Raw genomic sequence first — 23,337 nt, 5'->3', positions numbered from 1 at the left:
TTAATTTTTTTTTTATTCCTTAGCATCTTTCACTAGTGACCAATTAATGTTGTTTTATTTTAATTTTCTTTAATCCATCTTAAATCATGGATTTAGACATGTATGACATGAAAGTAGAAAAAATTTTCCATCTTTATCTGGCATATTTTATGCTGCAGACCTCAAATTGTCTCTTCAAGAAACATTGGTTCCATTGAGTAGAAATATAATTGTATGACTATGATTAGGACTCTAGGAGTATTTCTTACTCTGGGTTGGTCATTGTTGAATGCCTTTTCAGAGGGCTGAAGTATATCTGTGTCTTCTTTCTCCCATGCTGAGAATAGTAGTTCTTAGGATACATCAGATAATATTATTAGAATATCATGTAATTACTTGTTTGTTTTATCCTCCATTGATTCACAGTATTCTCAGATAACAATACTAATACTATCCGCAGCAATATGATTACCAGAAAACAGTGTAAACTGGTTTTTCTTGTCTTTAGTTGTTTGTGTCCTTGGGGTATATTCCAAAAGGAATGTAACAATAAAATTACTATGTTTTAGGTTGTTTAGGGTAGTTTTTCTCCATATGGTTAAACCACCAACTTCATACTTGGTTAGGTTAATTTGTTTCATTTTATTATTGATTTTTAAGGAGAGATTGTTTTGATATTTAATTTTGTTTTATATGCATATAAAATATTTACATGGTCCAGCCCTGGCCGGTTGGCTCAGCGGTAGAGCGTCGGCCTAGCGTGCGGAGGACCCGGGTTCGATTCCCGGCCAGGGCACACAGGAGAAGCGCCCATTTGCTTCTCCACCCCTCTGCCGCGCTTTCCTCTCTGTCTCTCTCTTCCCCTCCCGCAGCCAAGGCTCCATTGGAGCAAAGATGGCCCGGGCGCTGGGGATGGCTCCTTGGCCTCTGCCCCAGGCGCTAGAGTGGCTCTGGTCGCAATATGGCGACGCCCAGGATGGGCAGAGCATCGTCCCCTGGTGGGCAGAGCGTCGCCCCTGGTGGGCGTGCCGGGTGGATCCCGGTCGGGCGCATGCGGGAGTCTGTCTGACTGTCTCTCCCTGTTTCCAGCTTCAGAAAAATGAAAAAAAAAAAAAAATAAAAAAAAAAATAAAAAAATTTACATGGTCCAAAAGTCAAATCTAAAAGTAAGTGGTATTAAAAACCTGGCTCCTGCCTGACCAGGCGGTGGCACAGTGCATAGAGTTTCCGACTGTGACAATGAGGACCGAGGTTCGAAACCCCGAGGTTGCCGGCTTGAGCGCGGGCTCATCTGGTTTGAGCAAGGCTCACCAGCTTGAGCCCAAGGTTACTGGCTTGAGCAAGGGGTTACTCGGTCTGCTTTAGTTCCCCAGTCAAGGCACATATGAGAAAGCAATCAATGAACAACTAAGGTGCCATAACGAAGAATTGTTGCTTCTCATCTCCTTCCCTTCCTGTCTGTCTGTCCCTGTTTGTCCCTCTCACTATCTCTGTCAAACAAACAAACAAAAAGCCTGGCTCCCATCCTTAAGCCATCACTGTGTTCTTTCCCTCCTCTCACAAGTAAATTTCTTATTTTGATTTTATAGTTTATCCTTCTGGTCTTAGATGAATGGTACTCCACTATACATATTGATACTTTTCTCCACCTTAAGGTGTTTCTTTTTTGTTTGTTTTTGATTTAGTGGTGTATTTTGGCGATTACTTCATAATAGTATAGAGAAATATTTCTCATTTCTTTTTATAGATATGTTGTACTCCATTGTGAGAATGTATTACAATTATAATTTATTCAAACTTTCCTAATGGTGAACATCTGGGTTGCTCCTAGGCTTTATCATATATTTTAAAGAATTTGCCTTTAAAGAATTGTCCTGCCCAGTGGAGAAAGTAAAGAAGTATGCATCATTTGGCTTAAAGCAATGATCCACAGTCCAGATTATTCTTAACAAAAGTATCTTTTAAAAGTGGCAGTCTTCATCTCAATAGATGGAAAGGGTTTGAAGTGAAAGATAGTAGAGTCTAATTTAAAAAAAATGAACACATTGTTGACTTTTAAGTTGTTGATTCAAACAATGAAATAAATTAATCTCCTCTTAATGGACTTAAAAACAAAACTTTCTCATTTTATTCTCCAATTAATGAACTAATTTATGCTCCCCGACCTTGATTTTATTCATGGGATGCCCCAAGTGTAAAATAACCTTCCCATTTCTAACCCTCTGTTGTTCCATGTTTATCAAGGAAATCTTAACCAATCTTTGGGTTGTAGTTCAGCATTCGAGTTTATTGTTAAAAGTCTTTCCTGAGTGAACTTACATTAGATAAAATATGTAAAATCATGTTTGAAATGACTAGATACCATGCTTTTGATAATTATTGCCAGTTGACCCATGTATTTATTTATACATGTATGCATCTGTTCACCTCTATCATCCGTACATCCGTACGTCTTCTAGAAGGCATGGGCATCTAAGCTTCCGTGATCCTCAGCCTGGTTGATGAGGTGAATACACTTAGGTTCACCACTCTGAGGCAGGTGTGTAAGCAGGTACAACCTTACATTCTATTTCTACTCCATGCTCCTCTGCTTCTGTAAATAAGCAGTAAGCTTTATGTAATACCTTGTTCTCTCTTGACCTCATTTTATAGTCACTTCCCTTTTCTTACAACATTGAGAAGTCTTTGTTAATTCTTTATGATGTCACAGGGGATTCAAATTTCTCTTAAATTGGGGGATCAGGTTTTAAAACTTTAATGTACTTTAAAGTAACTTAAAAAGTAATTTTGAAAAGTTAGCTATGACTAATTGTGTTATTGTGGACCCGCTATTATCTCAGAAAGTGTGCTCTGTAATTATTTCATGTATTTATCAAATGATCTCTAAGAGGTCGATATTTTGATTCCTATTTTTCATACAAGGAAATGGGTGAGAGAGATTACATGGCATGCTCAGACTTGGCTTCAGTGACTAAGCTTTTGAAACCAGAGTCTTTTCTGGGAGACTGTTGGGCAGAAAAATATATTATGCTCACTTTGTTAAAGGTGGCTCAGCCCACATGGAAGCCCGTCACCCAGGTGATGATATTAGTTGCCCTTCTTGCTTGGGATGGGCATGATTATATTAATGTGTGTTGGGGGTGGGCTGTGGGCAGGCAGGATCCTTGTAGCTTGGGGCTTGGTTTTAGGACTAAGCCTTTCCCACCCTTTATGATGTGGAGTGATGCACTCTCATGAGGAATCCCATCATGCCTCAGATAAGTGACTTTGTATCAGAGACTTCCTTATTTGTATATTGGATTAAAGGTTTTGATTTCTACACTACAAAATGGGGACAGACTGGGAGCTTGCTCTCTCTCAGTTCCCGAGATTAGCACTAGAGAGGAGAGCAGAGAAAGGCCACGTGGAGGAGGCCAGGAGAAGCAGCCAAGATGGTGGAGTGCTGAGGGAAAAACCAGTTTATGCAGAGTTTGTGCAGAGAGAAGGAAGGAAATGGGGAGCAGAGGTGAATAAGTCTGGTGAGCTAGAAACCTTTGATTCTAGGAAACTCGGATAAGTCAGGAGCTTTGTGAGCACTGAATGTGAGTGGGTTTTGGAGCCTAGTGTGTGTTTTTACTTGCCCGACGGGTGCAAGCTAGGATTAAAGCTAATGGCCCACCTGTTCTTGGCTCCATTGTTTCATTACTGACTGTCTGAATCAAATGTGAACCTGCATGGGCCAGGCGGCTGTGATGGTGGCCGTGCCTACTGTAGGCCTTACAGAGACTATGTTGATTTCATTTAATGTGCCCTAAAGGTATATATGTATTTAAATTAAGTGTTATTTTAAAAAAATATTTATTTATGTATTTACATAGTAAAATTTTCAGTTCCAGTTTCCATTTGCAATACAATGGATGAACCTAGAGAATATTATGCTCAGTGAAATAAGTCAGTCAGAGAAAAGAAATACCATATGATTTTACTTATATGAGTAATTTAAAGGACAAAAACAAACAAAATTGAAACAGACTCATAGATATGGAGAACAGACTAATGTTTGCCGGTGGGGAGGGTGGCTTGGGTACTGGGTGAAAAAGGTGAAAGGATTAAGAAGTACAAAGTAGTAGTTACAGACCAGTCAGAGGATGTAAATTACAGCATAGGAAATAGACAATGATATTCTAATAACTGTGTATGGTGCCAGGTGAGTACTGGAGATATTGGGGGATCACTTTCTGTTATTTTATTGGAGCTACAGAGAACTTGGTTAGCTTAGGATGTGATGTAAGTAAGATTCTGGTTCACTGTTTCTGTTTATAAAACAGAAATTTAGTATCGCTCCTTCATTCTGTCTTGGAGACTAGAAAGATTAAGGGTGTATTTAGGAATTTTTAAGATCACAGTTTTGGAATGATCTTTGAGAAAACTATGATAGAGTTGATATTCTAGATGCAAGCCTATATTTTATATCTTAGGTACTTACTCATCAGTGTCTTTTGGACTCCTATTGAGTCATGTTTAATGCAAGTAAATTCACATTTTGTAACAACTTGGGTTGTCTGGCAACAGAACTCTGTATACAAAAGGCCAAAAAGTAAACCTAGAGGTCCAAGTTGGGCATTTGGCAGAGAGTAGAACACTTCTGGAGGAAGTTGAAGGACAGCGGAAGAAACAGCAGTGTGGGATTGAGTGCGGAGACTGAAAATCTAAGGCAGAGGAAACTGAACATCTAAGCAGATTCCAATATAAAAACTGGTGTGTGAGGTCATGATCTGATGGCTCTTGCTCTCCATTAAAAAAGAAATAAGAAGAAAACATTATATTTGAAAAAAAGTAATGCAAACATGAAAGATTCCTAAAACTAACTTACCTAGAAAACTACTCATTCTCTGGAAATGACAATGAATGAAATACTATGATAAAGTTACATTGTACACAGGAAAAATAACTTAGGTAAGGAATGAGTCTCCTAGCAGAGGGTATCAAAAAGCCATGCTGTGAAAACTGACCTAGTGAGAGTAGATTCCCCTGCTTTCCAAGTTGAAGTCTGAGCAACTTGATGAGTGAAAGAGGCAACTCCGTCATAACTAATGAAGTGCCGAGGGGACCCCTTGCACAGCGAGACCTACAAAGGAGGGACGAGTCCTGGAGAGCTACCTGATTAATTTACGGTGACACATGAGAACCAAAGACCTTACAGAGTTCAAAAAACTGTATTTCACTCTTTTCTTTAAGCACATTTTCCAAAAGATAAAGAGCTTTCCTTTGCTGAAATTGCACTGCCTTCTCTTAGCCAACAAACTGAACCATCCAGTCTATTAACTAAACAGAATGACAGGAAACTTTATAAATATTTAAAGCTGCCGCTATGAATTAAACATTGAAATAAAGAACTGAGTCCTTTCATTAAGCACAATGTTAAATAAATAAATAAATAAATAAAGCTCGTGACATGTATTGCTAGGTAAATCAAATGTTTGAACTAATAATATTTCAGGTTTCTTTAAACATTTACCTCGGGTAATGCTTTGAATGATTTTATTACATGTGTTTGGCTTATTAGACCAAAAGCAACTGATTTTAATGAAACGCTGAAGACTTTTTTTCTTTTTTATATATAAAATAAATGGTTGTTAAATAGGATTGGGTTCAGCCCTTCAGAAACAAAATAATTAGCCAAGCTCCGGGGCCAGGCATGAGGAAAATGTGGAGAGTTTTGTGTGGTTTTAAAGGGGAATCTCAGTAGTGATCACAGGAAATGAGGACATGTATATTCATTCATGAAATGCACTGGGGCCGAGCACCTGCAGTGTGCCAGGCCTAAGGTACAGTAGGGTTACAGAGCTGATTAAAACGTGACTCTTCTCCTCGAGGGCCTCACAGCCCTATATCAACACTGATCAACCTAGATTCCTTCCTGCATGCTGAGGTGGAGGGAAAAGTGGAGCAGAATGGAATTGTTACTGAATTTGGGATTTAGAAGATCTGAATTTACATCCTTATTACATCAGTGGCTAATATTTAAGTCTCTTTACTAAAACCTCAGTTTCCCCATTTGGAATATGCTATAATAATTCTTATCATATAAGAACTTTTACAGAATAGAATGAGAAGTCATTTATCAACTATGAGTATTATCCTTATCATTTTTCTTTGTTTATTTTTATTTGTTTCCAAGTGAGAAGAAGGAAGATGGACTCCCACATGCACCCTGTCTGGGATCCACTTGGCAACCCTCATCTGGGGCCAATACTCTCCCCATCTGGGGCTATGCTCGCCACCAAGCTATTTTTAGCACCTGAGGCAGAGGCCCTATGGAGCCATCCTCAGCACCTGGGGCCAATGTGCTTGAATCAAAGGAGCCCTGGCTGTGGGAGAGTAACAGAGAGAGAAAGAGAGAGAGAGAGAGAGAGAGAGAGAGAGAGAGAGAGAGAGAGAAAGGGGAGGGCTGTTGGAGAAGTAGATGGTCACTTCTCCTGTGTGCCCTGAGCAGGAATTGAACCTGAGACATCTACATGCCGGGCCAGCACTCTACCACTGAACCAACCAGCCAGGGCCTCATTTTTTCTTATATTATAGTAATATCTAGGAGAAAAGGAAAACTATGAAATCTTGAAATGATTGAAAAACTTCTATAAAAAGCATGTAGGAATAATACTTTTTGAGAACTTAGTATTTGCCATTTGATTCCCCACCACAACCTTAGAAGGCAGATTCCGGTATTGTTCCCAGATGAAATGGCTGAGACTCAGGGCTGATGTAATTTTTCCGCGGTCACATTGTGAGTGAGTGATGGAGCTAAGATGTGTTACCTGCAGTCTGTCTCCACATCCCCAAACCTTCTGCACTGTACGTTGGAGGCCATTGGCCCTTATGCTAGAACTTCACTTAGGATGTATATTCAATCATGTCTATTATGCTTTATTTAATGTTCTCACAGGAAAAACAACTGTATTATAAAAAGTTAAGAAATTACCTCTTTCTCCTGTAATGAACTTAAAGATACTTTTATGTGGAGTTGAGTTTACTTGAAAGAAATTAGCTGCTCAGTTAATGGAAGTGGTGGGTTTTAGGAAGTGCTCTAGGGCAGCAGCTCTCCATCACTGTGGTCCCAGGACCGCGTTAGGCTCTTGACCCAGGTGGAATGCCTCTTGGCCAGGCATCTCCAACTTCATGTTGTTTGAGGGTTGGCTGGCTCCCTGGGCTTGCAGCTCTGTCAGTTTTCTGTGACTGAACCAAGAAAGAAGAGATATAAATATTTCTACAGAAATTCTGATTCCACGAAAGGTTTTGAGAAGATGAATATGGCCGGTTCAAAGTGATTTTGGAATGGAAAAATTTTCTTTGGATTGAAGTCCATGGAAATTTGTCACTGACCTGTTTTATTGAACTATGAAATACGATTGTGTAGACCAAGGAATGGTTCTCTTGATAAATAAACAATTAAAAAATGGGGGGACTTTAATTTCATCAGTTATAACTATGGATATTTAGCATATTAGAAAATAAAATTGAGAAATTTATAAAATATTCCATTTAAACCATAATATTATAGTCAACATAACATTTTTATGAAAATAACCATATTACATATTTATTAAAAAATTATTAAGAGATGTGCCATGGTTTCACATTTTAGCAATTTGATTCTTGTATGTACTTCTACCTTGACATGTCTTGTTCCTCTGGAGAAGACCATACAATTATGGGAGATTGAGAGTGAAAAAGGCAAATAATATGTGAATATTAATTATTAAAATAATTTTGACTCTTTAATAAAGGGTATTGGGTTCCCCCAAGGTTCCTTGGATTACACTTTGAGAACTGCTATTTTAGGCCATGCCTTTTACAATAGTTTTTAGGTTATGAAATATTAGTGATATGCTGCAAAAATGAGTAAAGCAAAGTGAATCAATTGAACATCCTTGGCCATTAAATTAGGAAGTGAAGATATAACTTTGATAAGATTTTAATAGACTGTTAGAGAACAGTTATTGTGTTAGTAATCAGTAAATTCAGAGGGACTGTAATTTGCATTATATGTTAGAGAAATTCATGTTTCTACCTTGTGGTTTGTTACCTTATATTTAAGGTTTTTAATATTAAGAGAGGCAAAAAAGATAGTAGATAATATTTAAGAAAGGCAAGAAACAGCAGAAACACCAGTTGCCTGTGAAAGCAGTATCTCTATGTCTCAGTTTACTTACTCAGTGTTGAAACTAATAATAGCAACCACATAAAAGTGCTTGAGAAGCGCCAGGCAATCAAACCTCATGATAGCCTTCTGAGTCAGGTGGTCTTCTCCCCTCTCTCAACCTCCCTCCTTTCTTCCCTCCCTGTCTTCTCCCTCTCCTCCCTCTTCTCTGTCTTCTCCTCCATCCCCTCCTCCCATTTTATGGAAAGAACGATGAAGCAATCGACAGAAGTCACACACAGCTTAGTCGGTAGCCAGCTGACTGGTAGGTGATCTGGCTCTGAAGTCTAGGTTTTAAGTCTCCTTTCTGCTCTTCCCCTCCCCCAATTCTATACAGCCCTTCTGTATCTACTCTAATTTGGGTTTTAATGACATTCTTACTATATTATATTACATTACATTATATCATATCATCATATATTATATATAATGTTATATATTATATATATGGCAGTCAATAATAATACAGGTAAAAGATACCTGGCAGGTTGTAACTACTCACTCCTGGCTGCTATTTCTTTTTCTCCTTCTTCTCCCTCTTCCTCATGGTTGTGCTAGACACCTAGTCATCCCTAGTTTTGAAGGTCAGTTAACTAGGGTTTTTTTTTCTCTTTTGGGTTCCCTGTCTCTTTTCTCCTCATAGCCACTGGGGTATGAATGATCCCAGAATGTGATCTGGTCCCCCTGTTTATCAGACTTCAGAGACTGACTCTTGAACTTCCCACAGGTCCGGACAGCATCACCGGGACAGTATCGCTCTTTATTCCGACCGGAGAAATTGTGTTTTCATTGTCACTATCATGTACTTACAAGTTTATGATTCATTAAGAAAAGGTTAGATACTGTACACCTTTACTATATTAATGGTGTTTATTTTAGAGTTTCAGATTGCCAAAAGACAAAACTGGTACCACCAGGATTGGTGACCTGGCACCCCAGGACATGAAGAAAGTTTGTCATTTAGCTCTAATTGAACTGACTGCCCTCTATGATATACTGGGTGTTGAACTGAAACAACAAAAAGCTGTGAAAATCAAAACAAGAGGTAATTGAAAATAAAAAAATAGTTGGACTTCTAAAGTAGCAAGGATGAGCTCTTTTTAACAATATTTTTAGGGGCAAAACATCTACAAAACAGACCAACACTACAATGCATCTAAAGTTTAGATTCGAAGACATTGCCCTCAAAAATTATGTACCTTTGAAAAAATGCACTGTCTCCTGGAATGTGGCAAATAAAGGCATAATCAAATATTTAATTACTATAGAAGAAAATTCTGAATCAAGGACTTATAACTCACATGCCTTCTCCTTTAAAAATATATAGTAAAAATAATGCCTTTGTAATATATACTTATTTATTTCTAAAATAAGTTCTTGAAAAAATGACTTTAAGATGATTGATTCTGATCAATTACTTTCGCTTAGTTATTTGATGGGAAATATATACGGTAGTTAGTAGGTGTTGGGTTCATTAACATTCTACCTATATGTTTTGCAAGCACATTCGTTGCTTTTTTAAGAAAATAATACCATTGTGGCATCTAACACTGCTACACTGTATTTATCATGAATGTGTATAGTTTTTCTTTTGTAAGGCAGCTTTATATATTATATGAATTTACTCTATTATTTTTTTAATATAATAGAGAACTGATACCTTCTGGGTTTTTGTTTTTTCAAGACATTAATGGTCTGGAAATTCAAGAAATTCTCTGTTGACAAAGCTTTTCTGTTTAAGAAAATCATACCTCTTGTTTTACCTTAATGGTATCTCCTAGAAGGAGACCAAGAATGAGGATTACTGAGTTGCTATGGTAACATTAGCAAAGACAAGTATTCACCTGATGTAAGTTTTAGAGGCAATTTCTTGGTGGGACTGAAGTGTGCTTCCCCTCCAGGCCCTCTGCCATGATGGGCATCAGAAGACTTCATTCTGTGCTCAGTTCTTATCAGTGTTTTAAGCTTCAAACTTTGGAACTTTTTTTATTTCTGAGGTTAACGATGCTTCCGGTTTCAACAAGTCCATTGTGGACAATGAAGGCCTTCTTCAAATATCAAACAAAAATATAATTTAGATAGCTGTTTTTAGGACCTTGAAAGTGGCTGCAAGAGGTGACCGTTATGTTTTAGAATTGAATCCAAGCAATATTAGGCCTATATTAAGCCAATATTAAGAGAAGTATTGTCATTTTTATTGGGTATCACTAATAATAGACTTTTCTTTCCATCTTTTTAAGATTTTTTATATGTTATCAAAGTTATTTATCTTGTAAACTAGACTGAACATTCTTGAATATTCTGGGTTGTTTTTTTAATTTTTAGACTAAAAGTTATTTACTGGATTACTGGCATTCTCTTTAATGGCATCTCTGTCGAGTGTTACAGTTTGCAGTGTTTGTGCTCAGATCTCGGAGATTCTTTTCTTTCCATGTTCACAAATGATTTATATCTTCCTTGCAGATGTGTTAGGCTTCTGTGCAAACTATGCCCTCAGTCATGGGGGTGGGCAGGGAGGTGCTGCGTACAAGCTATATTCATACCAGACTTAAGGCATATGATTTTAATTTAGAAAAATTAGAAATGATTACTTGTCATTCCTTCTGATGTTATCCCCAAATATATAAAATTACTAATTTAAATTCAGGAATATTAAGCATCTACTACATTTTCTAAAGAAAATCCTTGGTAGAACAAGATTATAATGTTGGCTGATTTCTCAAAAGGCTACTATTTATATTTTGCTGTATTGTAGGATGCTAAATGTCAATTAAGTATGGAGACGATGAGTGATATTTATTTGCTTTACGCCCAAACTTTTCATTTGACTACGCTTAGTAAATGCGTATTTTTGTTCTCGCACAGTACTCTTGTTTCTCTTCTGTAGCAGTTTATACTTTTCTAATTATTTCAGGGTGATTATTTGCAGTCATATGTTTGGTTGTCTTTCCTTGCAAAAGTGCTCAGTAAGGCAAGGCAAGGATTTCCCCAATGCAATGTAAATGCCTAATGACTAGAGAGGGGCATTCACTTAGTCACTGCCCAATAGATAGTTGTTTGAATGACAATATCAGAAATCTTAGGCCTTAATGTTTGGCATTAATATTTTAGGGATTGATGGAAGTGAAGAAATATTTTTCTTTGTTTATTGCAGATTCTGGTCTTTTTTGTGTTCCACTGACAGTATTGTTAGAACAAGATCAGAGGAAAGCACCAGGAACTCGAATACCCTTGATATTTCAAAAAGTAAGTAGGTCTGAATGGATCAGCATGGAGAGAACATACAGTACTTGAACTAATGGTGTGTTTTTATTTTTGCATTCACACTCTTATAGGTTTCCAATTGATGTGCTCTTTTATTTTGTGCTTTGATTTTTCTATTCAGGAAACAAATTTGTTTCAAGGGCTCATAATTTTTATTTCATGGTGATGCTTTCTGTGTTATTACTTTAACTGTGATTACCTGGCATCATTTTCCTGTCTTCTATTAGCTGGCTTTGTATAATTGAGATTTCAGTTCTATAGTTCATAGAAATGGAAACTGCTTATAAATTTCTAGGGAATTGAATCTTCATGAATATTTCATGCCTGTATGTATTTCCCAAGCTTTCTTATTTACAGTGAGGATGTCCAATTTAATTTACCAATGTCTAACTTCCAAACTAGGCAAAGAAGCCATAAAGTAGAATTAGACAAGGATTACTAAACTGTCAAGTCACTTGTGTAATCAACACTCAGTTATTCATATGGGGATTATACTCGGCATTATAAGAATTTCAGTCTAACCTCTGAGCCATCATTGTTCAGGAGCATAGATTACATGTGATATAGGTCAGGAAATACACAATGAAGAAGGCAGGTCAAATCATTTATGAACAACCCAACCTTTAGAGTCTTTGCAACATCCTAAGCATATCACAGTTTCTGGGAGTTCTGACGAGAGCAAGAGTCGCAATGCTAACTCTCACAACTGATTGGCTTGGTAGACTCATCAATACTAAAGCTTGATCTTCTTGGCACTTATTCTTCCGCTATTCCAAGCTGGTCGTTTACCTGTTTTATTTACTAACCTCTGATTCCTTTATTTCTGATGTTCTCTATAACACAAATCTGTTTCTGGGTGTTCCTCCTGATGAACATTGCTCTACACAGTTAATCTTACTCATCAACCTGTTAGCCCCCATCAGTAGAAACTGTATCTGTTTGAACAGTTGTCAACAATGCCTGTGATTAAACAGAGAGGTGCTAACAAATATAGTTCATTCAAATTTTTTTCAATGTCAATGAAAGTTGCCAGTTACTCTATACAGACGACTGTACAAAGCAGGGATCTCAGCACCATGCACTCTAAGTACTACTAATGTTCTCCAGAGAAAGAGAACCAATAGGATACACATGCACGAGAGTGAGAGGGATGTATTTTAAAGAATTGGCTTATGTGAGTGTGAAGGCTGGGAATCCTGAAATATGTAGAGCTGGCCAGCAACTAGAAGTGTGGGCAGGAGTCGATGTTGCAGTCTTGGCTCCAGAGTCCGCCAGTTGAAAACTCAGGCAGGGTTTCTGTGTTGTAGTCTTGAGGCAGAAATGCTTTTTCTTCAGGGCTTTTCTGTCCTTCAAGTGACTATATCAGGCCCGTCCACATTATGGAGAGTAATCTGCTTCACTCAAAGTCTACCGACTTTAACATTAATTGTATGTAAAAAATACCTCATTGGAGCATCTAGACTAATGTTTGACCAAACAATGGGACACAGTAGCTAAGTCAATAGATCAAATTCACCATCATACCCGTGAATGGTAAGGTGCGGTCTCCGCAGAGGTTCAGTGACTCTCCTGACCAGGTTCATTCAGGGTTGCATCCAGTCCCTTGTTGTTTTCTCCTTGAAATTGTTTTCTTATGTGTGTAGTTAGTTATTTTGCATTTATGGTCTTTTGTGGATACTCTGGCTACCCACCGGTTTGAAGTTATTGGATAACTGCCCTAAAGTATTTGGGTTCATTTAAAATTAATAAAAGGGCATATAAAGATCTTACTATTAAATAAACACTTATCTGTTTGCATCCTCTTTAAATTATAAACAAATAAAATCACAGGGAGTTATAATGAAACATATTTTTTGACTGATCAGCTGAAAAACCTCACTTAAGGTATTTTTTCAATTTTGAAGAAAGGACAGAATTGGAAACAACTGATTTGCAACAGGATTTGTTAGCAGTCTTTAGAGGATTATGTTTTCACAATTATTGAGAAATATATCCAAAAAGGGCTTTAACAAACCTATCTGTGAACTGTATCTGTTATTTTACCCTCAGAGGCACAGTGTTTAAGCCATATTTTCAGAAATATTTTGAAAAAATAGAAATATTCTTAACTTTTATCTACAGAAAAAGTCTGCCTAATTAGCAAATTCTTTTCTTATTGTCAAACTAATCAGCCAAATCAAACCTACCTTGTGTCAAAAAGTCTGACTTCATCTTCAATTCATTTTTTTTAATTAATGTAAGTATACATTATATATTTTGGGAAATGCTATGAAAATAGCTGATAAATTACAGAATGTGTCCTGAAAGATAAGTTAACTAAAATATGGTTAAAATACATACATCAATATAATTATTTTTCATGTCCATTTTAAGTCTTGGAAAGAGAAGGAAAGCTGTAAAGTATAATTATGTTTTATATGTAATGTTGGACCTAAAAATATGTTATTTTCAAAGTGAAAAATAGGTGAAAACAGATGACATTCCTTCAGAGAATATATGTGTGTGTGTGTGTGTATACATACCTCAATTGAGTGCTAGTATTCAGCTTTAGAGAATATTTAAAAAGACTCAAATATAAAAATTCAGAAATTACTCTCATTTAGTTATTTAGAAATCATGGTCAATTTTCCATTGTATTTAATGTAAGCAAAAGGCGTATGCTGCTAAAAACTAATTTGCTTTAGCAGCTAGCATGTAATTTTATCTTTTGTTAATAGAATATTTTAAACATTTTGTAAGATTAAATAAAGTGAAAATTGCTTGTACATTGAATAACTTTTTTGCATGGTATTATTTGATAATTTGGTTTTAAATACTTTATTGAATAATACCCATCTAATGTAAAATAATTATGTAAATTATTTTGATGTGGGTTTTTATCTACTATAATTTGAAAAGTATAGTCTTGGAAGATATTACAGCTGATTTTCAAAAAATCATGTACTGCATTGGCTGATTGGTTAAAGTTGCTTCTCTTTTCAGCTAATAATAAATCTTTGGGAGAATTTTGAGACTACTCTTTGCTTTATTCTTACCTGACTCTCTCAAGATCAGTTCATTTTCTGGCCACAATCCAGGGATAGAAGAGGTGAGGTTATTAAGTGAAGTTGCTATCTCGCCCAGTGTCTATACGCTACACAATATGTCTGATTTCAGAACATCTAGAGAAAGGTCGAAAGACCTCATTTATGATGCCATGCTTTGCTTCTAAGATACTTTTATAACCAAAGGGAAAACAGTAAGCTGTATGTAGTTTATAGAGTCTTTGGTTAATTATTAAAGGAGGTTTCCCTGAGGAAAAAAAAATAATTGCAATTTCACATTCTTTTAGCACCCTGGAAGATGTTATGCCTTAGGGTGTGCTGAAAGAACTGTAGTAAAGATTAGGGATGAGTGAAGAGTGTGTCTGTCTTTTATAAAGTAGGAGAAGGTTGTTGTGAAAGGAGAATGAGTGTTAGGAAGGAAAACCTATACGATGCTAATGAACGCCTTATATTGAAACTGAGGGACAAGGAAATTGATTTCCTTGAAATAACAGAGTGCCCCCTATAAAGCCTAGCATACTGCCCAGAGAATGCATATTCCAATTGGAATATACTCTGCCAGGAAATGAACCACTCTTTTATCATCTCCTTACCTACACCATTGCAGTGTCTCCATTTGCTTTATTCTTGTGGGTTTCTGCCTCGTTATAGAAAAAATAATCTTTGTTATTTTAATGGGGTTCTGGAGGTATAGAGATCTGGATGCATTAATAGGGCACCAGGTATGATTTAGAAGCCCTGTATAAGAACCATTGTTTTTATTTATGTTTACCACTGAAAGCTTGAAGGCTTAAAAATGAATATTTGTAAACAGTTTTTTGTCTTCATATTATAAATAATTCTTTCTATGAACAAGCTAAAAACGAGATGTAAATGTGCAAATACTAGAATTTCATAAGATTTATTTATTTGCAGAATGTTATGTTTCAGGAAAAGCAGAAGAAGTGGATGGTTTTAGTTGCTTTTAAAAAACGAACTCTTTCAGTTTCTGTTTGTTTGGAGTGCCACAGCTGTTGTGTGAAATTATATACTTCTGTTACAAAGAAGAGCAAGATCCAACTTTTGTGAAAATTTAAATTATGACTAAAGTTTTGGGACTTCCTGGTTAAAGCATAATGGTGGTGCAGTTGCATTCCAAACTTCATAAAACCCAGCTTACATGTCATTTAATCAGTTCTCACTTATATGTTTGCGAAGCAGATGTTAAATTTGGAAGTGTACCTGTTAGGTATACCAAAATCAGAATGCTTTTCTGTTTATACACAGCTGATTTCGCGAATTGAAGAGGGAGGTTTAGAAACTGAAGGTCTCTTAAGAATACCTGGAGCCGCCAATAGAGTCAAGGTAATCTCTTGGTTTTACTAATTTAAAACTTTATGGTTTTATTATACTTCTGCCTTTTAAAAGCTAACTTGCCCTCCCGCCCTTTCTTCCCATTGTTAGTGGATTAAATAGGGCAATAAAACCCCTTGACATTCAGTTTATATTTAGTTTTTCTGTAGTCTCTTCTGATTTGTGTAAGTTTTGATTTTTTTTTTAAATCACCATATTACCTGTAATAATACTATGATAAACAAAGAGGCAAATAATCTCTCTACTGTGCAAACATAATGTAGGAACAAAAGTCAACAGGCAAAAGACAAGAATAGTTACATCCTTCTGATGAGGAGAGAACTTGATGAGTCAAAATATTACTAGGGGGCTGGTGATAGTTTTAGTCAGCATGACTAATAGCAGTTGAGGTGTTTTGTGGGTTTTTTTTTTAAGGCTTGATGATAAACTCCATCCGGTGAGCAGAGTAGGAGACTTGACAGGATGTGTCTTTGTGAGCTACCAAAATGAGACTCCGTCTCGATCACTTTCCTGACTTCCACAGTTCCCTGTCTCATGGGATTCAGGGTAGCCCCAGTCTGGCTTGGGAAAACAGTCATTCCCAGAAGTCCCAGTTCGAGCCCTCCTCCTCCCTCCCCCTGCTTTCTTTTCTCCCAAGAGACATTTCCTTCCCACTATCCTAGGATGCTCTGTATCCTGCCCTTTCTTTCAGTCGCCTGATCTGGGGAATAAAACATCCTGAGTGCATGGTCAAGGTGCAACTACCCTGCAGATGAGGCATAATTCATATGCCTCTTGGGAGATTGGCATTTGACAGGCTTCATACTTGGAAGATACCTCTGTCTGGAAAATTCATCCAAGAAAGTTTTTGGTTCGCCGTCATTCACAATCTCCTTTACCTTATCCTCCAAATTTAGCTGTAGCTCTAAACTGAGGTAGTACAAGTCACTGCCCGCATCCAGTATATTGGCTTCCTGAATTTGCAAATCCAGGACAAAATGGGATAGAGAGAAGAGATTTTCGCTGTTCATTTCCTTAAGGCCTCTCCCGTATGATATCTTTAGAGCCGAATCAGGAAGAAATGACCCTTGGGGGGTGCATGGTCTCCTCCCTGGGACTGGCTGCGGGTGCCTGGAGTGCAATTACTATTCATACATTCCGCATTTCCATCACCTGCTTATTTTGATAAGCTTCCTCAATTTAGGAGGCTAGTTTCGGCCTACTTGGCTCTAACTGCACGGTGATCTCAGTTTAATCTGATTCGCATAACCTGATATACCCTGCTCACAAAATTCATTCAGCCTGTGTCCCCTGGGTTTGGTGTCTGGTGGACAGAGGTCCCGAGACTGTTCTGCTGCTCTTGTAAGTTTGATAAGTTGCCATTGTCTCAGCGCGTTTGTGAAAACCTACAGCAATTTCACCACCAGTCAATCATGGACATGGTGTGTGATTCTGAGATAAGCTCTGTCGAGAAGTACATTCTCGTGCAGAGAGAGACTCAGAAACAGGTAATGTGACTTCATATTATCCCAGATCAGCAGGAATACTGCTTCTCAGTTCACTGTTCACAGCGTTCATTAGCAGAATGTAATGGCCAACTTACAAGTCATCAACATGTTTACTTTAGTGCCCGATAGTGAGCGTAATGTGTGTTTTATATTTTCACTGGATTGCTGGCAGAAGGATGAGTTCTACTAAATGTAGCTTCTCAGAAGGTCAATTAAATGGACTCAGCTGGCTCTACTCTTCAGCCCAGCCTGTTGTCACATACCAAGCTATGCAGCAGCTGATCCGCTACAAATAAATAATATGCAAAATCTTTGGTTGTCCTTCTCCCCTGTCCCACCACACTTCCTGTGCTCCTCTCTCTCCCTCCTCTCTCTCCCCCCTCCTCCCTTCTCTCAGTCCCCTTCTCCCTCCACCCACCTCTCCCTCACTCCCCATTTCCAAGGAAGAATTTCTTGGAATGTACTTTTATGAATATAATTACAAAAATAATCGAGGTAGGGAAGGGAATTGAATTGGGAAGAGCACGTGTAATAAATTCACCTTTTAAGAAGAACAATGAACATTCATTTAGGAGAACAGTTTCAAAAATTAGAAGAAAGTGACAGGGACTTGGAAAGATTTCTAACATAATAGAAGATTTACACCACAGCGAAAAAGCATATAGAAAATAGTAATTGTGAAACTAAATTGATTTATTATTAATAATTTGTCCGGCAAATTTTGTTGAGTCCTTGAGGCAAATGAACTAGGTATTGCTCATTCTACACGGATCAAACCGTGCTCTGCAGCGGGCAGCAGGGTGGCCGTGTCACTTCAGGCTTGTGTGTTGGAAGACAGGTGTATTGATGTATTTTCATGCCTCATTAGCTATAGAATTTGGTTTTTCATTCCCCAGAGGTGACTAATCAGAGGTAGCCTTCTGCTTTTGGCTCAGAGATAGATCATGTATTTTTTTCACAGAACATACTTCTCAAATAATTTAAAACATAAACTTTTTTTAATGATTTTTTAAAACTTAATGAAAAATTATAGTATTCAAATAAAGCCCCCTAATGTAAAGACACTTTTAACTAATCCTTTAATTAAACCTTTACTACTTAAGATTTGCTTCGTGTCCAGGAAAATGTGGAAAGTTTCTGAGTTTCTGGCCTGCGGTGTAATTTTCATTTGGGAAATCACCCTGGGGCACGGGGAGCAGCGCTTTCCCAAGCGACAGAGAAGTGTTGGCCTGTCGTGCTTTCTGATGTCTTTTCTGAAGAGTAGACTCGCTTAGAAAGTGGGAAGTGGATCACACTCTCAGCAGGAAAAAAGGAATGCACTTACTGGTAGCCCATTTTTGGTTTGGTGTTTTTTTTTTCCCCCCTTCTGTCTTTCAGAATCTTTGCCAAGAACTAGAAGCAAAGTTTTACGAAGGGACTTTTAACTGGGAAAGCGTCAAGCAGCACGACGCGGCCAGCCTGCTGAAACTATTCGTCCGGGAGCTGCCCCAGCCGCTCCTCAGTGTGGAATACCTCAAAGCCTTTCAGGCTGTCCAGAGTAAGGCTGTCCCTGTTCGATGCTATCTTTGTGCTCCTGCCATCCCTATTAATTGTTCGAACAGCATTTTGCATCACAGAGAATGTTACCAGATATATTTGGATAGACAGGTTAACTCACAGATGTCCACGGGTGCTCGAAGACCACGTGTGTTTTTCCTTTTCCTTTATAACTATGCATCTCTGAGTAAATAGGAAACAGAATCTTCTCTTTGGGTACAGATTAATTGCATGCCCTTTAAGCAATACAATATATTTTCGTGTTAAAACCTTGGAAACTGCACAGTTCTCTTATACTAGAATGAGTCATGTAAGATCTCTGATACATTTTTCTTGCCAAGTGTTAAAAGCAACACTTACTGGAGAAGCTTGGATTAACAGTTACCATACAAGCATGAGGAGATGTGACAGAGTCTATGATTATTGTCTGAAAAATTAACTTTCTGAAATTGTTGTGCAGAAACATGGAACAAATCACGTCACTGCCTCATTGGTGGAGGCAGCAGACTTCTTAGGTCTGGCCGTGTTGTAGTCTTGGGTAAGCTCCAAATCAATGTCTCAGGTAGTTCTCAGTACCTTTCTACTGAACACAGAGATCTTATGAGATTTATATACTGGCATGATTATCTTTTATAGTCCTTAGAAGCCAAACAAAAACGGAAAATGCCACATCCTGGTGACCACATGTTTCACTTCCAACCCGGGAAATGTTTGAGAGTAAAAGGGGGCACTATGAATGACTCTGGGGAGCTACAATGTCAACCAGAACTATTCCAGGCTATTGTTTTTTTAATTTATTGAGGTATAATTGACATACAATATCATATTTAGTTTTAGGTGTACCACATAGTGATTCAGTATTTGTATATATTGTGAAAAGGTCACTACCCTATGTCTAATTAATATTTGTCACATACATAGTTATGGGCATGTTTTTCCTGTGACTATAACTTTTAAGATCTACTTTCAAATCTGCAATACAGTATTATTAACTATAGTCACCATTCTATAGATTATATCCCCATGACTTATGTTATAACTGGACCCCCTTCATTCATTTGCCCACGTCCCAGCAAAACACCAACCATCTGTCCTCTGTATCTATGAGCATGGCTTTTTTAAAAAGTAGATTCCACATATAAAAGAAATCATATGTTATTTGTCTTTCTCTGTCTGATTTATTTCATTTAGCATTATGCCCTCAAGTTCCATGACACAAATGGCAAGATGTCATTCTTTTTAGTGACGGAATAATATTCCATTGTGTTCCAAGCTATTCTTATAGAATGCACTATTGAGATGATTCCCATGAGTCTTATCCATAACATTTCTTCAGAATTTCTCAGGCAGATGTGACTAACATCATCTTCTGCATAAAATATTTTTTTAATGGTTAAGTTGTGCTATTTTACACACATTCCTCGGGTATGGATTACAGGACCAAATTTATCCCTGAAAAATAAAAGCCAGAATGACTGCATATACCTATATGTGTTATTTAAATGGGATACGCGCTACCAAAAAATGATAAATATCAATGATAATAACGTACCTCTTCATTGCTGCTTGGTTTTCCAATTCATTCTAAAAATGTTTATCAAACTCTTGCTGTGTCCCAGGCTCTGTGCTACATACTCCTGTTGAAATTGATGGACTCTTACCACGTAATTTGTTCACTCACCATTAAAAGAAACTTAACTGTCGTAGATTCACCCTGACACCATATCATGCGGGGTCCAGTCTTCTATCTCTTTTTTATGGGGGAATAAAAAGCACGCAGAAGTTGAAATTATTTTTAAAGCACTGTTGTGTATCAGCAAACATGCGGCGGCTCACCGACCAATCGCAGTCGGAAGGGGGCGCCTGAGAGAGGCCGGAAGCGGCGGCTGCTTCTCCTGCTCCCCCACGCACTCTCCCACCGAGGCTCGCTGCTCAGCCCACTAACTTCTCTCTTATGAAATGAAAAAAGAAAGTAAAGGAAAATGTTCAGTAAAGGCAAGCTCTGCTTTGTTTAATATGTCTACAGACCTCTCAACCAAGAAGCAACAACTACAGGCTTTGAACCTGCTTGTCATCCTCCTGCCGGATGCAAACCGAGACACGCTGAAGGTCAGCTGGATTCATTTACCTTAAATTGCCCTCCGAAGGGTTATGTGTGGCAAAACAGTTTGATATTGTCATGGAAATATTAGTGGTGATCTATTAAAAAAAAAAAAAAAAAAGACCTGTTTTTAAGGACAGATGGCGAAAGTCTAACTCTATTCATTTATTTACTAGGTGAGTCATGTTAATGGTATTTTTAGGTATTTTGTATTTTAATTTTTACTATTACAGTTTTTTCTTCTAACAGAACAGATGATTAAGGTTCATCTGTTAATGGAAATATAGGTACTTTCTGGAGTTTTTTTATCTTTTTATTTTTCTGCATTTTCTAAATTTTATTTAAAGAGCATGTATTAGTATGGTGAAAAAAAATGAATGTTGCCTGACCAGGCAGTGGTGCCGTGGATAGGGCGTAGGTCTGGGACATGGAGGACATGAGGTTGCCAGCTTGAGTGCGGGCTCATCTGGCTTGAGCAAGGTTCATCAGCTTGAACCCAAGGTTGCTGGCTTGAGCCAGGAGTCACTTGGTCTGCTCTAGCCCTCCCACCCCCTGTCAAGTCACATATGAGAAAGCAATCAATGAACAACTAAGGTGCTGCAACGAAGAATTGATGCTTCTCATCTCTCTCCCTTCATGTCTTTCTGTCCTTATCTGTCCCTCTCTCTGTCTCTGTCTCTGTCTCTGTCACACACACACACAAAATGAATGTTTAAAAAGAAAAGCTTGAGTCATCACATTTAACCCACTGCTACATAAAGATGTCACATTTGTTTGGAGGTTGAAATAAGTCATGATGATGATTTAAAAATATCTGGTTAGCCAAAAGATAGACCAACTCCAACAAATTCTAGTTTTTTCTCTAAGTGCTTGCACTGAGTTGCTGATTTATATCATGATTTTAAAGTGTTTTGGTCTAATATTATACGATGTAATATCACTCATTATAAGTAGTCAGTTGTTTTTATAATAATCAGTGGATTGTTCCATATAATTTATCTTCCTTAAAGATGAGAGTTCATAGGGTAGTTGTAAAGAGTTTCAATATAAACTTTCATAATAGTAAAAGAGGAAACTTTAAAAGTGTAATTTAGAAAGAGTGTTTACATTAAGGTTTGCCATTGCCTTAAAAAGAGTTGTTTTTATACAGGTAAGGGTAGAAACCTTGCCCTTTCCCCCCTACATTTCCATTTAAAATGAAATATCATGTCAAGAAAACAAAACCCCCAGTTGGTAAATCTTGAAAATTCTTTCCTGTATCTCATTAAGACTCCTTGAATTGAGATGAGGTGGTTGGTAATTCCTTCATGCCCACGGAATGAGTGTTAACACTCAACTTGTCTGGATTAAAGCAGTTTGTGGGGATCACTGGAGTGAAAACACCACATTGCTCCAGGAGGACTTCCAAAGACTTGTTCTCATTACTAAGTCAGAAAAAAACAAAACAAAACAAAAAAACAACCCACTGGCTTAAATGATTGTCAAGTGAATCACTGAGAATACAGCATGAGGTTTTGTTTTGTTTTGGAGGCAGAAGCCAACTTTAGACAGGGTTACATTCAAATACTGTGTGGACAGGGCAGCTGTGAAGGGTGTGTAGCTGGTGGCAGTAATAGGGACTTCTGGCCCAGGACAAAGTTGGGGACTGGTTTCCAGTCTATTCTCTGCTTGTGAGCTGTGCCCTTAACACAGGGCATCCACTCCATGGTAAGAGTTCTTTAATCCATCTCTTCCTTATTCACATAAAGGTGCCTGTCTGTGTGTGGGCCTGTGAATGACCAATGTAAAGTGAGAATTGAAAGACACACAATTGACTTAAAATACACCTGCATTCAAATGAGTTCAGACAGTTGTGGAAAGACACACTTATTCCCATATGGTTACTACTACTGGGCAAGGCTGGTCTAGAATTCGTTTTTGTAATTTACCTTCAAAACCTGAGGCATATTATTTAAAAAAAATTTTTTTAGTAGTTTTAATTTTTGTATATAAAGTTACTGGGAGTACAATTTTGTAAATGAGATTGGAAATACTTTAGAGGAGGTAAAATAATTGGAAAATGCGAACAAGTAATTTTACTAATTTACATAAGCGTTAGTAGCTTAATTAGCCAGCTCTGATGAAGGTTTCACACAAGAATTCTAATAATAGAAACATTGAAACAAGTATACCATATGTACAAGAGAATAAACTATTTAAATTTAGTTCCATAAAAGACAAGGGAAACTTCATCAGAAGGCAATTTCAGAAAGCTTAACGTGAACTTCCAAATTTCCCCAGTCCTTGGGCCACTCCATCAGCTGCCATTTGGAGGGACAGGATCAAGTGTATGACTTGCCTAGACTTTGTCTACAGCGTATCTGTGTTAAACACTGTGTTCCCGTTTAAGCATAAAGT

The 23,337-nt window shown here is 37.5% G+C and overlaps 1 protein-coding gene across 2 annotated transcripts in view; it reads left to right on the top strand.

The window, feature by feature from the left end:
* Nucleotides 1-23,337, top strand: part of ARHGAP18 (Rho GTPase activating protein 18) — a 129,381-nt gene that overhangs the window by 81,701 nt on the left and 24,343 nt on the right. For both annotated transcript variants that reach the window (XM_066248040.1, XM_066248038.1), the window contains exons 6-10: nt 9,035-9,200; nt 11,310-11,401; nt 15,730-15,807; nt 18,681-18,840; nt 20,866-20,948. In XM_066248040.1, coding sequence (XP_066104137.1) covers nt 9,035-9,200; nt 11,310-11,401; nt 15,730-15,807; nt 18,681-18,840; nt 20,866-20,948 — 579 coding nt within the window. The remainder of the gene's footprint in view (nt 1-9,034; nt 9,201-11,309; nt 11,402-15,729; nt 15,808-18,680; nt 18,841-20,865; nt 20,949-23,337) is intronic.

Source organism: Saccopteryx bilineata, chromosome 12 (assembly GCF_036850765.1).
Source record: "Saccopteryx bilineata isolate mSacBil1 chromosome 12, mSacBil1_pri_phased_curated, whole genome shotgun sequence".
In the NCBI taxonomy this organism is placed as follows: domain Eukaryota; kingdom Metazoa; phylum Chordata; class Mammalia; order Chiroptera; family Emballonuridae; genus Saccopteryx; species Saccopteryx bilineata.
This window is presented reverse-complemented; position numbering and strand designations above follow the sequence as displayed.